The sequence below is a fragment of the Dama dama genome, chromosome 7 (genome assembly GCF_033118175.1).
Source record: "Dama dama isolate Ldn47 chromosome 7, ASM3311817v1, whole genome shotgun sequence".
In the NCBI taxonomy this organism is placed as follows: domain Eukaryota; kingdom Metazoa; phylum Chordata; class Mammalia; order Artiodactyla; family Cervidae; genus Dama; species Dama dama.
This window is the reverse complement of record NC_083687.1, coordinates 17,850,685-17,867,912: the sequence shown is the minus strand read 5'-3', so window position 1 is coordinate 17,867,912 and position 17,228 is coordinate 17,850,685. Positions and strand designations below refer to the sequence as shown.

The 17,228-nt window shown below is 59.8% G+C and overlaps 1 protein-coding gene across 5 annotated transcripts; it reads right to left on the bottom strand.

The window, feature by feature from the left end:
* Nucleotides 1–470: 470 nt before the first annotated feature.
* MDFI (MyoD family inhibitor) lies at nucleotides 471–16,831 on the bottom strand. Of its 5 annotated transcripts, none has more exons than XM_061146080.1 (5): nucleotides 16,728–16,831; nucleotides 14,748–14,834; nucleotides 7,470–7,655; nucleotides 4,290–4,514; nucleotides 471–1,296 (listed from the first exon to the last, which is right to left on the bottom strand). In XM_061146080.1, the coding sequence occupies exons 2-5, from the start codon at nucleotides 14,821–14,823 to the stop codon at nucleotides 1,040–1,042; spliced, it is 744 nt and encodes a 247-aa protein (XP_061002063.1). In that variant the 5' UTR covers nucleotides 14,824–14,834; nucleotides 16,728–16,831; the 3' UTR covers nucleotides 471–1,039. The 5 variants fall into 5 exon arrangements, with proteins under 5 accessions (XP_061002063.1, XP_061002065.1, XP_061002062.1 ...); XM_061146082.1 differs by lacking the exon at nucleotides 16,728–16,831 and adding an exon at nucleotides 16,413–16,624 and having other exon boundaries at nucleotides 14,705–14,834; XM_061146079.1 differs by lacking the exon at nucleotides 16,728–16,831 and adding an exon at nucleotides 16,413–16,624.
* Nucleotides 16,832–17,228: the final 397 nt, after the last annotated feature.

The window sequence follows — 17,228 nt, the reverse complement described above, 5'->3', positions numbered from 1 at the left end:
TCAACTGCAGCTGGGCCGCGTGAAACCCACGCAGGCCACAAATGCGTCCCAGTGCCGCGCTGGTTACCCCCTCCCCAGGCACGGCTCAGCCACTCACATAGGCGTCCCCCTATGCCTTGGAGCCGTCATGGCTTTGAGAAACTGGAGTCAGCAGGAGATTAATTAATCAGAACCTGAACACATCTGCTGTTAATTAATTCTATGCCAAGGGTTAACTCTTCCCTGTCTGGGCTTCTCCTTCCCTTTGGCCGGAAGAGGGAAATAAAGGTGGGGAGTGGGTGCCCCTCTTCCTTCCTTCCTTCCCTCAGGGCAAGACATAAAACAAAGGAGGGGGGGCCAGAAGCCAGGAAAGCCCTATTCATTTGGTGGGGGGGGGGGGGGGCGCAGGCGGAGGGCTGTGGGAGTGTTTGCTTTTGAGTGTCCTGGTCCATGGCTGTTACTCATGAGTCCTGAGGAAATCTGAGATGGACATACATCTTTATTTACAGCAACAAACAGAACAGACCCACCCTCCATTCCCACCCTCTCCCCTTCCAGTCTTTTCTATACCGCTCCCCCCTCCCACCCCACCCTGGGCCCAAGGCCAGCCCTGCCCTCCGGGGTCACTGTATGGGTCAGGCCCCCCCCCACCAAGACCCCAGGAGGGGGACTGGGGAGGGGTTTGGCTGAGGTCGGGTGGGGTGTGTTTCTTTTCACATTTTGCTGTCCTCGAAGCCTGGGATGGGCGGCAGGGGAGGCAGGCACAGGGGCAGTGAGAGGTAGAGAAGCGCACAGCCCCGGCGCCCCAGCCCCCCCACACGTCCCTGCCCCCTCCCCCAGCTTTCACAGTGTTCAGCAGCCCTGGCAGCTGATCCAGGAGTGGTCCCCCCCCATCGCCCCCCACCAGGTCCTGGGAGACGGGGAAGGAGGACGGGCACCCCCTCTCACCGGGCTGGGGTTCCAGGAGGGTGCAGGGCGGGTGGGAGGGGCCCAGGGGACGGGGCGGCGCCGCCTGGGGCGACGGCCAGGGACGCGGGGCGGCCTCCGGAGCGCGCAGGGGTCAGGAGGAGAAGCAGAGGCCGCAGCACTCCATGCAGATCTCCAGGCAGTCGGCCGACTCGCAGCAGGCGTCCAGGATGCCGCAGTCCAGGTCGCAGGGGAGGTCGCAGTCGGCGCACTCGCCGGAGCCGCAGCAGCAGCAGCAGAGGCACGAGTCCTCGGAGCTGCAGGAGCCGCACGTGGCGCAGTCCAGGACCAGGTTGCACAGCGTCAGGAACTCGCAGAACAGGCAGGACAGAATGCAGTGGACGCAGCAGTCTGCGGGCGAGAGGGCCGGGGGCTCACTCGGTGAGGAAGGACGCGCGCGCCACCCGCCCCGGGCACCGGGAAATGGGGACCCACCTTCCAGGTGACCCCGAGGCACAGGGAAGTCACAGGAAGCGAGGGCCGGAAACCCGGCAGCCTGGATCCCGAGTCCCTGCTTCCGAGGGACCGACTCCCTCGGTCGTTTATCTATTTCATGAGCATACCCAGGATGGGTATGTTCCAGACCCTGTGCTAAGGGTTGTGCAGGAATTAAACTCATTTGAACTTGTAACAAATCCTTGAGGCGGAGCTGTGTCAACCCCTCGCTACACATGAAGAAACGGAGGCTCGGAGAAGTCTCTTCAAAAGGGATCCAGGGACTTCCCTGGTGGTCCAGTGGTCAGGCTCTCCAGAGAACCTGCCAATGCAGGGGATATCGGTTGGATCCCTGGTTCAGGAAGATCCCACATGCTGCGGAGCAACTAAGCCCATGGACCACAACTACTGAGCTTGTGCCCTAGAGCCTGGGAACCACAGCTACTGAGCTCAAGTGCCTTAGAGCCCAGGCTTCGCAACAAGAGAAGCAATGAGAAGCCTGCACATCGTCACTAGAGAGCAGCCCCTGCTCCCTCAACTAGAGAAAGCCCGAGCACAGCAATGAAGACCCAGGGCAGACAAAAGTGAAATAAATTAATAATCTATGCAGAATCCTTCCACTCTGCTCAGCTCTTGCCCAGTGACAGCGTCCTCACTGGTCTCCCCACTTCCTGCCTTTGGCCACCCCTGCATTTACACAGAGGCCAGAGGACCCTTGAAAGACTTCTGTTGGATTCCATCTCTCCCGCCCTCAGAATCCTCTAGTGGCTTCCACTTCCCTGGGAGGAAAAGCCCAGAGTGCTCAGTGGCCCCCATCACTCCGCCGTGGCCACACTGGCTGCTCCCCGTCCTCCAGGCACTGCCCCCTTGTTCTCTCAGTGCTCTGGCCCCAGAAACCTGCTCCGCTCACTCCATCTCCCCTCCTTCTTTACCCAATTTTCTCCCCTCGGTGAAGCCTTCCTCGAGCATCCTCTTCAATACTGCAAGCTGCCCGCCCAACCCCAGCACCCCCAGCCCCTCACGCAGGCCTGTTCTGCCTCCCTGCCTAGGACTCATCACCTCACATGGCTTACACAGCTCTGCCACCTACTAGAACACCAGCATGAAAAGGGCAGGCGTCCAGCACTGGCACGCTGCGGGTGCTGAGTAAATAAATACACGGGGAGGGAATTAATGCATGCTCCCGCCCTTGGGCATCCAGCTGGACATGGCGGTGCTGGCTCAGCAGCCCAGGCTCTGAACCGCTCAGCGTGTGGCCAGGGTGCCTGGCTGGCACACCTCCCAGGGGCCAGGCCACGGGCTGTGTCCAGGTCCCCTGACCAGGAGGGCCCCTGGCACAGGCTGCTGGTCCGGTGGGGGTCTCACCCTGCCACGGAGGCTCTGATGCCCTCACCCCGGTCCTGTGTACAGGGAATCTTTTTCGACCCCATGGACTGTAGCCTGCCAGGTTCCTCTGTCCATGGGATTCTCCAGGCAAGAGTACTGGAGTGGGTTGCCATGCCCTCCTCCAGGGGCTCCTGCCTACCCAGGGATCGAACCCATGTCTCTTAGGTCTCCTGCGTTGGCAGGTGGGTTCTTCACCACTAGCACCATCTGGAAGCCCCACAAGGAGTCTCACCTCCCACCACTCCTCCCCTGGAACTTCATCAACTAGCCGCAGGAGCCAGTTCTCACCTCCGCGCTAAGGCACCATGGCTGGATCCTCCTACTGGTACTTTAAGGCTTGCTTGGACACCTCCAGAGCCTTCCCATACTCCCCTCCCCAGCTTTCAGGGCTGGTGTGGGTATCCCCGTGTTCACTTTATCACTCCTCATTTATCGTATCGCAGAGTGAGATGACCTGTTTGTGTCTCTCATGAAAGCTTTATGAAACCATGGCCTGGGTACCCCGCACGCAGCACAGTGCCTGGCTCACAGGTCATGCCCTGTTCACTTTGTTTCATTTTAAAACATATTTATTTATTTATTTGGCTGTGCTGGGTCTTATTTGTGGTATTCCCCGACCAGGAATCAAATCCAGGCCCCTTGTATTGGGAGCATGGAGTCTTAGCCACTGGACCACAAAGGAATGCCTCCCTGTTCATTTTAACTGCATGAATATCCCCTTCATAAATAAGGCTCTTGGGCATAATCTGCTCTGGGGGGGAAGGGTGAAAGTTATGAATATGTCGTGTGCAAAGGTGTACACTGAATTCTGTACACTGAATTCAGGTGTACACTGAATTCTGTCTGCAGAGGGCCAGCCAGAGTCTCCCAACATGGAGAGAAATTACTCAAAAGTTCTGGGGTGAAGGTCAAGCATCACTGGGTTACCAGCAACTGTCACCCTTGCTGAACTCACGCCTGTGGGGTGGGGGACCTGACTGCCCAGGGCAGCCCCCCAGAGGACTCTGTGAAACAGGAACAATGGTGGGTGTATCCAGGTGTTCTGACCTCCCACTGCACTTTGCACCCCCCACCCTCCTCCCAATTAAGCATCTGATGCTGCATCATTTTCTTCTGCTAGGTTTTGTACTCTCACTAGGCAAATGGCCCATTCCTCAAGGAAAATTTCTGTTTCCAGAAATGGGGTGGCTTTGGTTGGACCAGCCCAGATGGCTCCATTCCCTGCTACAGCCACTCTGAAAGAGGAGCGATGAGAAGGGGTGGTCTTGAGAGCTCAGATGTGCCTCACTTTATCCAAAAAGTGTCCTCTGCAAGGTTCTCCGCTTTAAGAGTCTTGCATCAGATTCCCTGGAGAGCTTGTTAAAACCTAGACTCCAGGGCCCCACCCAGAGGTTTGGATGTGGAGGGCCTGGTCTGGGGATAGCACGCCGTGCTTCTAAGCAGCCTGGTGAAGATGCTGCAGCCGTTCCCCGCATCAGACTTGTGGAGGCTTCTCCCTGGGGGAGGCGGAGTGGGGTGCTTACCTTCCTGGGCCTGGAGGGGAATCTGGGAGGCAGCGGACTTGGTGCTGCCCTTGCTCTTCTTGCTGCCCTGGCTGGCAAGAGATGGGTGCGTCTGCAACTTCCGGTGGGCCTTGGGGCCACCCAGGGCACCATTCCCCGTCCGCCTGGTGCCGCCCAGCTCCGAGGGGTGGCCAGAGCCATTCGCCACTAGTGGGGTGCAGTCCAAGGGGTTCCCCTGGGGCTGGCCTAGAGAGATGATGAGAAAAGGGCGATGGAGGAGGAGGTGGGGGATGAGGTGGTCGGCACAGTCTCCCAGGGCTCTGCTTGACTCCTGCCGGCTTCGTTCCTAGATATACCCCAGGTTACCTATCTGATCTGAATTTTTGCAGACGAGGAGACGGAGGCCCAGAGAGCAGAACTGACTTGCCCAGAGGCAGCATGGAATAGCCTCCCCGAGTGGAGCCTGGCCCCTGACTTCCAGGTCAGGGGTCATTCGAGAACAGACAGAGGTGTGGGTAAGGGGAGAAGCGCAGGGGCCTGCACCTCACCTTCTTAGCCCACGCGAAATCCACTCTCCTGCTCTTGGGGGTCCGGGGATTTTGGCGAGAGTGGTGGCAGAGAGGGGCAGAGGGGCAGCAGGGAAGTAGTTAACTGTCACCTCGGCCCCTGCCAAGCCCCCAGCTGCTTCTGCCCTTTGAGTGCTGGGTGATTCATTGGAAACATCTGTTTGGAGATGAACGCCTGGCCCTGGAATCCAGGGGGCTCTTCACAGCAGCACCCCCACCTCCTGCTCCTTCCGCCCACAGCTCCCCTGCCCCCGCTGGAAGAAAGTTTGCTGAGCGGCCCTAGGTGTCCGGGTGGGGAGTGGGAGAGGGAAGAGGGAGGCCAGCAGGGAGACCTCGGAAGCCAGGAACCTGGGTCCCTATCCCAGACTGAGGGACTGAACCAGCTTTATCAGTGGGATGTGGGGAAAATGGCCCCGGAGAGCATGCCAGCACCTGGTTCCTTCCCTCACCTCACTCAGGTTTGCCCACTTGGATGGCATGGTTCTGTCCCCAAAAGATGAAGGCGGGTGTGTGTGCATGTGTGTGTGTGTGTGTGTCTGTGTGTCAGGGCAGGAGTCTGAGAAGGGGTCACAAGAGTTCGAGGACCCCTCTGATCAGGGCCTCTGACTCCTGGGCAGGACGCTCCGGCCCTGAGGACCCTCAGTAAATGTGTAAATCTGGGGCGTTTCCTTCTCTCTGGCCCTGGGGTCTGGATCCCTAGGTCCCTCCAGGCCAAACCTCCGGGTCTGGGTTGTGGCAGGAGATGTCCGGGGAGGGGGGGCGGTGGGGGGTGTTGGAAGCTGAGGGAGCAGAAGGGGGCCTCAGTGATTCCTCTGACTGGGGGGCTGGGCCTTCTAGTGACGGTGTGAGCACTTTGCCGGGCACCCACTGCATGCCGGCACTGCTCGGAGCACTTGGGGTGCAAACTCTTCTCTGTATTGCTATGGGGCAGTATCCTTTTACAGATGAGGAAACTGAGTCCCAGAGATGTATAGAAACTTGTTCAAGGTCACACAGGTAAGGGTCAGAGGTAGGGTCAGCCTGGAGGCTAAAAGGTGGGATTCTAAGGGCGGACGGGCGAGGAGGGGGGCAGAAGTTGGGAGACAAAGGGCTGAGGAATGAATTGCTACTACCACAACCATCACTACTCTGGTAATTAGTAGCCAATGTGTTTTGAGCTGTGACGAGGTGCCAGACAGTGCTGAGTCCTATGTGTAGTAATTTCATTAAGCATCAAACAGAATTGCTGTTACTAGCCCATGTTATAGATGAAAAAACCAAGGCCTAGAGAGGGTAAAACTTGCCAGAGCTTCCACAGCTAGGCAGTGGAGTGGGAAGGAGATGGAGATTGGGAGAAAGGAGCTGAGAACAGACTGGGGCTGGGGCGGGGGGCGGGTCAGGGAAAGGATGGGAGACAGAGCCACTCCAGGAGCCTTTGGCCCTGAGCTGGTGCCTGCATCTGGGTAAACAGGGGTAAGGCCATGGGAAGTGGCCAGGCCTGAATCATCCTGCCCCCACCTCTGGGCTCCATGGGGGGGTGGGGGGATGACTGAGCTGAGTCCTTGGCCAGCTTCGGTGCCCTCTGCCCTGCTGCCTAAACACAGGCACAGTGACCAGGCGGGGGTATGTGGTGAGCTGAGGGCCCCGGGAGATTTGGGCGGACACAGAGCTCGCCTGTGGCCATGGCCGTGGGGGCTGAGTCACAGAGCAAACACCCAGGACCCATGGACACAGGAGCGTCTGTCCCATCCAGGCCCTCTCCTCCGTGGCCACGGCGTTTACCTCTTTCTCTGGGTCCTGCTGGTGGGTGTGTCTCGAGGGCAGAGTGCTAGCAGGATTTAGTAACCCCGACTTCCAGGGTGTCCAGCTTACCCCAAATGCCCTGCCTGAAAGCGGCTCCACAACTCTGCCATGCCAGCAGGGCAGCCAGGCATAGGACAGAGCCCTGGGCCAGGAGACCTGAGCTGCCCAGTCTGTGTCCAGAGTGAGGGAGCCTCAGTTTCCTCATCTGTAAAATGGGCTTGGCAAGAGCTATCCGGCTACCTCACTACAGGCTGATTTAGAGAGCCCGAGAGCTCATACAGGGATAGAAAGTTTAGAAGTACCAATGTGTCCCATAGATTTTGCCGATCTTACTGGCAATTACAAAATGATTTTGGAAGCCCCTTCCCCTGCTTCTGAGGGTGATGGTGGCGAATTCTCCCCCTCCAGGACCTCCTCGGAGACACAGAGTCAAGCCCAGGAACACAGCTGAGTTTTGCTCCTTTCTACCCAGAGCAACTGGAAGAGTCTCTCCTGCCATTTTGCTCTTGACACCCTGAAAGCTGGGCTGCCTCTGGCTCTGGTTCCCTGCCCCCAAGCCCCAGCCCTCTTCCGTAGACTGTACGCGCTCTCATCCTGAACCACACTGCCTGCAGCCTGTCCACACGCATTCTGAGCTAATTTTATCTGAATCATTTTGTGGATAGAAATGATGTGGATGTCCTCCTCCTAGACAGCAGGGACAGTGACAATGTCTTACACCCTTTCATTGCCCACACCTCAAGGTCCTGGCCCACTGCTAGGCTCCCATGGGCATCTAAAGCCCATCTGTATTGGATTCCCTAGAGTGATCCCCGCCCATTGCCACCCCAAACCACGGACCCCTAGGACTCACGTGTCACAGCTTCTATGGGGACATCGAGGTCAGTGCTGTCCAGGGCCTGGGGGGCCCCAGGGTCATTGCCTTGGGTCATGGAGGGTGCCGCTGCTTCCTCCAGGGAGCCCTCCTCAAGCGCTGCCTCCGCGGGGTGAGCAGATCCTGTCACTACCTCCAGCCCAGGAAGGAGTGATGGGGTCTGGGCTAGAAAAAAGCAGGTGACTGAGGGACATCTTCCTGGTGCCCTCCGGCTGGCCCAGCCCTGGTCCCCTCCCCGCAGCCCAGAATGCCCTAAGCCCTCATTCTTGGTCTCTGTACCAGCTACCCAGCTCTTACCCTATCTGGTAACGATGCCAGCCTCTAAAATAGAAAGTTCTCAAACCACAGCCCGTGAGCGAGCAAGGGTGTGTGCACATGTGTGTGTGTGTGTGTGTGTGTGTGTGGTCAGGGAGGGGGCCAGAGATGCACAGTACAAAGGAAAGTGAGGGAAGGAGGCAGAGACACAGTGCAGGAGAGAACAGACGGTCAGCGATGGGGAGATAGGAACAGGCATCCAGAGTGACGTGGAGAGAGAAAGAATCAGAAGGATGTGAAAGGTAGAAGTGAAGAGAGACAGTGCATCAGAACTCGAGAGACCAGGCACGTAGACGCCCAGTGACAGACAGCCCAGGACAGGCAGCAGCTGAGAGCAAGTCAGCGATGGAGAGAAAGATAAAGATGGGGCCAGAGGCAGAGGCGATGGAGAGGGAGCAAGATACAGATGGAGAAACGGTGAGAAACCAGGGCAGAGAGAGAGGACGAGAGCACGAGAAAGAGTCGGAGAAGCCTGGGGTGAGGCGGAGGAGCTCCAGGCAGGAAGAGAGACAGGGAGACGGCCCAAGAGGGCTGGAAGAGGCGGCCGGCAGCCACATGTAATTACAGTGAGTGGCTCGGTCCCTTTGTCCAGGGTGGGCGGAAGGCAGACATGGAGCCACCTTCAAACCCACAGTTCCTAAGGCAGCAGGATCAGGGCCGGCTGGGCCCAGGGGAGGAAAGTTCTGGGGGCTGGGAGGTGGCGCAGGGAGGCAGAAAGGTGACCGGGCATGGGAAAGCCTGCGGGTGGACAGGAGAAGGTGAGGTCTGGGGTCACCAGGCCAGAGGCCGAGGAGGGGCAATGACGGGGTGCAGCCTGGGCCTCCCATCAGCCCCCAGGCTGTTCACTGGGAATGACAGGGGCACCCCAAGAGGGTGCCCCTTCCCCCAAGCCTTGATGGGGGCAGGGGAGATGGAAACGGAGACCGAAGGGCTCAGGGAGAGGAGAGCCACACAGGGAGCCACAGAGAGAGACGACGAGAAAGGCCGATGAAATCCAGACAGTAAGAGTCAGCGCCCACCCGTCCACACCACGTAGAGATCACGAGACACACCCGCAGGGACAGAGACACAGGCCAGTCTCAGAGACAGCAGCGGAGCCGACCTCAGAGCACAGATGGCCTTAGAGCACGGGGTCCTTCTCTGAGCTGTCTCCAAATGAGGGCAGGGGAGGATGGGGCGGGAAAATATAAGAGGGAGCAATTCAGGTTGGGCACGTAGGTCTAGGGGGTGGGAGCATCTGGAGGGGAGGGGACGATCCAGGGGCTCAGAGACCCCTGGACGATCCTTGTTCCAAAGACTCTGGTCCCCCACGGCCAGGGGGTGGAGGCTCCAGGGGCCCCATGGAGGCTGCAGAGACAGCAGCAGGCGTGCTCCAACCTGCCCGGGGAAACCACCTGCCCTGCCTGGAGCTGGGAGCTGGGACAGGGAGGAGGGAGCACTGGGGCTCCAGCCACCCCTGAAGGGTGGCAGTCATGTGCTGGGAACCTCTCCGGGTGCCCAGGGAGGCAGGGGGTGGGTTCCTCCAGCCCCATCCATTCCTTAAGCTCCTCTCACCACCTGGCTAATAGGAGGACTGGTGGCTTTTGGAAGATCGCAAGGCTGGGACTAGGGGGAGCAGGGGAGCAGAGACGACCCCCAAGGAGGAGTCAGGCTGCCCGCCTCAAGGTGGAGCCTGATCTACAGTGGTGCAGAGGGGACGCTGGAGGCCAAGACCGAGCTGAGAGGGAGGCTCACAGCTTGAGTTCTAATTCCCAGGAAGGGAGGGGGCTGCCCAACTCCAGCCTCTGGCCCCAGAGGCGTCCTGCCAGAGCCCGGAAGTGGGAGTGCTGACCCTCCCAGGCACTGGAATGACAGAGGCCCGAGCCAGGAGCTGGAACACCCAAGCCCTGGTTTTTACCGGATACCAGCTTGGGCAAGTTACTAGGACTTAGGTCACCTTGCATGAAAAGGGGACAAACATGCTTGTCCCTCGGGGTTTCAAAGAGTAAATGGAACCCCCAGCAGTACCTGGCACGCAGGGGGCCACTCCCAGACGCTTCCACCGCCCATCCCCTGCCCGACCTCACTCCTCTCCCTTCCTTCCTTTCCTCCTTCCTTCCTGTGCTGTTTGGTGTGACAGTGACGACGCACCTCCCAATACGTCAAGCACTGGGTGGACCACAGTGAGAAAGACCAGGTCACTGACCCAGGAGTTCTCTGCTGGGATGGGGGTGGGTGACAGTCACACACACTGAAGGGCAAGGGTCACAGCAGGGTCACACAAGGGTCACAGCACACACTTGTGTGCAAGTCTAGGCAGCTTCTTGGAGAAGGCAATGCCCATATCAGGTCTTGAATAATCAATCAGTCAGCAAAGAAGGGGAAAGGACATTTTGAGACCAGCAGCAGACCCCAGCGTGAACAGCTGCGGTGTGAACGAGGGAAGATAGAGTAATTGCGTGGCGGGCCTTGTGGTCACGTCCCAGGCTTTCTCCTGAGGTCACCAGGGCACACACAGGTGACACTGTTACTCTTGGAGTGGAAGGAGTCGAGCCTGCAGCTCTCTTGGGCCCCCAGGGTTGGAGAGGGAGGAAATTGAGAAAGCAGGATTAGGAGACCGGTCCCCACCCCAGCCCTCCTCCCCGACATGTCGACTGCCACTCTCTGGGCAGTCTCTCCTCACAGTCACCTACAGGGCTGGTGACCTTGAATCTGGTGGGAACAGGAAATTACAGAGAGCCCAGATGAGGTCCTGAGGAGGCCCCTCCTGCAGGAAGCCTGCCATTCTGGGGTGAGCATCAGACCTTGGAAGGAAACCAGGGAGGAAAGTAAATCCAGTCCAGTTATCTTGACCTGGAAACACAGACAGACAGACCTCTTGGAGCCAAAGGGCAGCAGAGGGGACCCAGCAGACGCTGGAGGAGAAACACTGAGGGCAGAAGAGGAACCTGTGCAGAGGGCGCAGAGATGGGGAGCAGGCTGAGGAGGAACAAGAAGAGGCGGGGAGACTTTGTCTGCTGGTGACAGATGGCCTGGGGGCTGCGATGCCAAGATGCTGGACCAAGAAACAGCTCTCGCTGCAAGCACATGGAGCAGCAAAGCCAGATAAGAGGTGGGGCCCGTGGGGCCAACCATCAAGAGGCCGAAAGACCCTAGTTTTCCTTCTTGGGACCTGGAGATCCCTGCTCGGCCCCAGAGGGGAGAATGTCTCTGAGGAGAAACTTCTGTAGGGTGGGGAGGCCAGCAAAGGCCACTGGGTGGACAAACAAGTTGGGCATGAAGCTGTCCAGGGTGGGGGTGGTGTGAGAATCCTTGGTTGGGGTTCCACCCTCCCTGGAGGTGCCATCTACTCACCCAGAGGTACATCTGCCCCATCTGATCAAACAGCCACTTTTTTCTAATGTGCACTGGGGGTGCACATTAGGAAATGGCAACCCACTCCAGTATTCTTGCCTGGAGAATTCCATGGCCAGAGGAGCCTGACAGGCTGTACTCCATGGGGTTGCAAAGAGTCAGACACAACTGAGTGACTATCACTCACTCACTCCAGTGATTAGGACTCTGCACCTCCCACATGCCTCGAGATGCAGCCAAAATAATAATAATAATAGATTAAAAATAAGATAATTGTATACTGGGAGCCAGCCATGCGGTAGGCATCTCTGAGCAGAAGCCCCAGTCCTACACCTCTCTCAAGAGTCTCCATCTCCAAGGGGGAAATGCAGAAAGGCAAGGGCCCCTATGCCTCGACATACTCTCATCCTTGGCACAGAAATGCCCTGAGTCCTGGAAAGACAGCCCAGGAAGAGGGTGGAAAGGTCACGTTTAAATCCCTAAGCCCGAGAGGGAAGTGGAAAGACTCGAGGTTCAGCTGGACACTGTGCGCTCCCTTTGCTTGCCATTCCTGGACCAAGAAGGAGTTGGGGGGACCTCTTCCACGTGAGATGGGTTCAGCCCAGGCCTGGAAAGTGCCCACAGGACCCACGTCCTCGAGCTCCCACACCTGCTGCCTCCAGCCGAGCCCGCTCCCCTGGGACCTCTCCCCTTGGAGCTCCAACTGTCTCTGCAGAGACGGCTGGGATCTGATTTGCTCAAAGAACAGTGACTGGAGACCTTCATCCCAGTCCCTCCTTGACCTGGTATTCAAGGTCTCAGTCTACATCTTCAACCTAATCGATGGACAAGATCCTGTGTTCCAGGTCGACTGACCTCTCCGTGGTCTCAGGCCACCACTGGGACTTCTGCCCAATCCACCCAGGTTTCTATTGTCCCTCTGGATCAGAAGGTGCTACCCTTCCCCTCTCCCCAAATCCAGTCACCCTTCCCGACCCAGCTGGAGGTTCACCTCTTCCTCCAGAAAGACTTCCCTGACCCTCGAGCCAACAGTCCCTCCTCGGAGTGGCCACTTCCTGAGGATTCAGCACTCAGAGCGTCCTGCTGCAAACTGGAACTGGGAGTGAAGCGTGGGTCCTCAACCGGACTGCAGCCCTCCCCAGCTCACTCCCCTGGGGCGATGTCAGTGTCATTTTTGCACCCCCAGTGGCACTTAGCAAATGTCTGATGGTGAGGACTGAGTTCTGGAGTCTAGAATGCCCCAGGTTGGGAGGAGGCGAGAGAACCAGAAGGTGAGAATTAGGGTTGGCGCCTGGCACCCAGACAGTAAGAACGTGGACTTGCTTGATACACACATGGGACACAGGCCCAGGCCACCAGGCGAAGGACTGGAGACGGCCTGAGCTGACCGGTTAGGCTGGGTCCGGTTGGTTTTATTTTAGGTCTAAAAGCTCCAATTCCCCAGGAAATTCACTTCAGAACCAAGAGCAGGAATGTGACGCCCCAGTGCTGGACAGAAATTTGCTGTGGGTTAGGGAGCCAGGCTCCTGGGGCTCTCAGGGCTGGAGGGGGAGGAGGCCACTGGGGGAGCCAAGGGTGTGGGGGCTTGGCCACCCGCCCCCGACCAGAGCTGCCCTGGTCCCCTTGCACCCCGGTTTGCATCCTGGGCGGCCGAGGGAGGGGCTGACTTGAGGTTCTGCCTGCAGGGCCCCCCGGGGTAGCACCGTGGCCTGGCTGTTCTGTCAGCGCTCAGCAGGGAGCGTGGGGGATTCTGGTCTCGGATTCAGGCGTCTGTGGGGTTTTGGCTGGGTCTCCTGCGGTTTGGGCTTCCTGGGCAGCAGGCTCAATCTCCCAAGGCGGCAGAGCCAGGCCTTCTCGTGTTATGAAAGCCACATTGTCTGGCCCTGCCCAGGCTGGGGAGGGGGCTTGCTGGGGCTCGGGCCTCAAGTTACAGCCCAGGACTTAGCCCTCCCAGTGGCCCACCCTGGCCCTTGTCCCGGCTCTAGGCTCCAGCACATTCAGCCCCTCCTCCCCTCTGCTGGGGCGGGAATGGGTCACACAGGAGAGAGGGTCTTGGAAGGAGGGAGTGGAGGAGGGAACAGAGAAGATGGATAAGCCGGGGTAGAAGGCAGGGGAGGCGGGAGAGACGTGGAGAAGCAGGAGGCCAAGAGAGAAGGAGCAAGAGACAGAAAGAGCCTTCCCAGGCCCCTGCCCTGAGCTCTACCCCCAGGCTCCGGGAGCCCTGTTCCTGAAGGAGTTTATACCCCAGAAGTCCCTACTCCAGGGCCCCCACATTTAGGGGGGCAGTCTGAGGGCTGGCGGGATCCAGAGCAGACACATTGGTTTCATGTATGTGTGGGCCCCTGGCCAGCCGTCTGCCACTTGCCCTCCCACCACTTTAGAGGCCCCCGCCCCCCCACCTCCACAGCCCTGGGTCTCCAAAGGGCCAGAGTCCACACCAGGTAGCCTTGGGCCTTTCCAAATGGGTAGACCAGTTCCTGTGGGTGGATGTGGAGACTGAGGCCAGAGAGGGGAAGAAACTTGTCCAAGGCCACGCAGGGAGTTCATGTCAGAGGTCCAGGATGAGACCTCCATTATTTGGAGACTCAAAGAGGGGAGAAAGGGCAAATGGGGCTGGGTGAGAGGAAGGCAGAAGATCAGACTAACCTAGAACTGGGATTAAAGGCATGACATCCGGGCTTGTCCTCCTGTCCACCACCCTTCCGCCTTCCCCAACAAACCCCAGATGTCCCTGACTTCTCCCTGTCCCTGCTATCCACTGGGAGCCTCAGCGCACATGTGTATGGTGAGAAGGTGGACACAGAGCCACATCACCAAGACTCCCCACGGCCCCTGCCCCCTTCCCAGGCCTCCTTAGGGAGTCACAAACCCTGGGAGGGGGGAGGATCCTGCAGGAATAATCCTAGGGAGGTTACAGATCCTGTGTTTGCGGGAGGGGACAGTTCACTTGAGTGGTGGGCACTTGGTTGGGGTGAGTGCCTGAAAGAGAGAACGGGAGAGAGAGAAGGAGAGGGGTGAGGGAGAGAGAAACTCTGCGTGTGTGTGCGTGCCTGTGTGTGTCTGTGTGTGCAAGCAGGGTAGGAGTGGCAGGGGCTGGCCAGGCCCGGGTGGGGAGGAAGGCGAGCAAGACGAGATGGCAAGCAGGGGAGGGGCGATCCTGCAGCCGCTTGCTGTGGACAAAAGTTTTCGGGAAGCGCTAGGCTCCGGCTAGGGTGGGGGAAGGGAAGTAGAGAAAGACTCAGACACCCCCCACCTCCGCCTGAGGCCCCCATAAATATTTACACACTGGGCAGAAACGGTTGGGACACAAACCCCAGACGGACAGACAGACACTGCGGTGTCTGTGTGTCTGGTGTTGGGAGTGGGGAAAGTTGGAGCCAACTTGGCGCGGCCGCCGCCTCCGTTCGGGCCCTGCCCCCAACGTCCCAGCCCTCCACTCTCCTTGGACCGGGTCCCCGCGTCCCAGATTTCTCGCCCCCACCTCCACTCAAGCTCCCCCGAACAGTCTCCCCACTTCTCAAAGAGGAGGGGGGAGAATTACCAGCCACCCTCCCCCAGCCGCCTACCCCTCGCTCCCGTCCGGTCTTGTTCTGCATCCCTGGTTCCTACCTGGGCCCCGGGCTGCGCTGGGGGCTCCATGGGGCGCGTCGCAGTGAGGGGCGGGCTGGCCACTCACCTGGGACATCGGCCCGGGACCTGCGAGAAACGGGGCTCAGCGGATGGGGCGGAAGGTCCGCGCGCGCGCGCCGGGGAAGAGGGGGCCGGGGCAGGGGGCGATCCCCCGGCAGCCGCGCGCCCACCCTCCTCCCGGCTGGGTCCGGGACTGACTTACTCTAGGGAGCCGCGCGCCGCTCTCTCGCCTCGCGGGGATCACCGCGCGGGGCCTGCCATGCGCACCGGCCGCGGGCGCCCCAGCCCAGGGGCCACTCGGCTTCTCCGCGCCCCTCCCCTCTCACTCGCTCCTTTCTCGCATTTCGGCGCCAGCGCGCGCCTCTCGCCTCCTCTCCCTGCAGCCCCCTCGCTCCTCCCCGGCTCGCCTCGCCTCTTCCCTCCCCTCCTCTCCCGCCCACCCTCTCTCCGCCCCCTCCTCGCCTTCCCAGGCGCCCCCCGCCCCCACCACGTCCCTTCCCCCGCGCCCGGCTAGGCGCTGCCTGGGCCGGACACGTCTGTCCGCGGGGCGCCGCGGCCGGAGCCCCCACAGGAAGCCGGCTCCACGCGTTTCCTCCGCGCTCTCGGAGCTGGGCCCCAGTCTCCCCAAATCTCCGCCCCCCTCCCAGGCCCAGCTCCCCGGGAGGCTTGCAAAGGGGGCCGCGAGTTACCCTTCGCCTACGCTAAACTCTGCAGAAGTTTTGGAAAAAGCAAAAGAACCAGAGAGAGAGAAAAACCACGGTGATCACAGCTACCTCGTGCCAATTGTCTGAATATTTGTGGCCCCCAAATCTCGTTGTCCCAAAGGTGGGAGTGATCGAGTTTCCCAGGCACGCTTCGCCCACTCCCTCGGTCCCCGCCCGCGGTCCTAAGCTGTGGCACAGACCGGGTGCCCACCCCGCCAGAAGCTATCGCTTCGGGAAATCCGGTTGGTGACATTCGAGCCTCCCGTGTCCCAAGAGCAGCCCTCAGCATCACTGATTCCCCCACCCCCACAAGCCGCACGTGGGAATTTGGGTCAGAAACCCGGCTTTGGAGGCAAAGAGAGGTTCTGGAGTTCAGCCCTTCATTTGGCTCCACACTGAAATCCGAGGCCTTCCACATTGCGGGGTGCTTGGGAAAGAGGAGAGAGAGCCCCTCGGGGATGGGGGGGGGGGTAGGGGGGGGGGAGGGGCAGCCGGGCGACCCGTTTGGAATGGAGTTGGATCCCTCTTCAGGGCTGGGGTAGGAAGGAGCTGCGACCAGACAGTCGTGATGGGGGTGGGGTGGGGGTGGGGGGGTAGTTCAGGGACCCTAGCTTGGCACCCGGTCCCCGAGGAAGGGGGAGGCGTGGAGCCCGCGGCCCATCGGGTGAGGGTTGGGCGGGCCCGGAGACGATCAGGTGGGGCCGCCCGCTGGGTTGATGGCGTCTGGGCCACGCTAGACCGAGGACGCCTGGGAGCCGCGTCTGGGCTCCCCACCACGAGGGCCGGTGAGCAATTAGGGAGGCGGCGGCGGCGCCAGGCCAGTTCTCCCGGTTCCGCCTTCCAAGCCCGGGCTTGAAGCCGGGGCTGGGACGCGGGGCCGAGCTAGGGACCCAGAGCCTCTTCTCGACGTCCCCCAGCACCCCCGGCAGCCGCTACTTACGATGCTCAAAGGTCTTCGTGGCGCCGTCGCAGCCAGGACCACTGTGGCCCCCAGGTCTCTCGCCGCCAAGAGGCAGCGTCCCCGCGATGAGCCCAGGTGGCTCCGGCCGGAAGTGGGGGTCCCCCGGGTGGGGAGGAAGGGGTCCCACTCCCGGGGCCGGGCTGCCTGCTGCGGAGCCCGGCCTGGAGCCCCGGGAGCCAGCCCGGATCAGGCTGCTGTCTGGAAGTTCTGGGGAGCGGGGCGGATTCCCCTTTCCTGGCAAAGGCTGAGTCACCGGGACGCACCCGCGGGGCTTGGCGACTGCAGCATTCTTACCGGTTTACCTGGGCCCCGGAGCTTGGCCTCATCCGCCTCCAAGACTGGAAGTGGAAGGACAGAAGCGGGGGGTGGACATTGTCTCCCGGACAGCCTCCACTGTCTCTCTCCTCTCCTGCATGTGCGGCCCCTCCCTAACCTCAGACCCCAGCCCGGAAACATTAACGCCCCCGCCACCCCCACCCTGCTTCTCAGTCTCTATCCCCAGCCCCTAAACTCTGGATCCGCCCAGTCTCCCAGCCTCTCTGAAATCACCTGCTTGAGATCAGGAATCCTCTGACTCTGGCCCAGCACCAAGTAATGTGTCTGGTTTGTTGGAAATGTAAAAACAGGCTTTGAATTTAATCCGACATACTGATTATACAGGTGTGCTCAGTGTGTGAAAATTCAGCAAGCTGAACATTTATAGTGCAGGCACTTTTTAAAATATATATGAGTATTATACTTGAACAAAAAGTTGGGAAAATGAAAACAAAAACACCAGCTAATTAAAATCGGCCT

Coding starts and splice junctions, on each gene's coding strand:
- MDFI (XM_061146080.1), bottom strand. CDS start 14,823: ATGTCCCAGGTGAGTGGCCAGCCCGCCCCTCACTGCGACGCGCCCCAT. Junction 4,515..7,469: donor CCCCATAGAAGCTGTGACAC/GTGAGTCCTAGG, acceptor TCATCTCTCTAG/GCCAGCCCCAGGGGAACCCC. Junction 1,297..4,289: donor TCCCCTCCAGGCCCAGGAAG/GTAAGCACCCCA, acceptor TCTCGCCCGCAG/ACTGCTGCGTCCACTGCATT.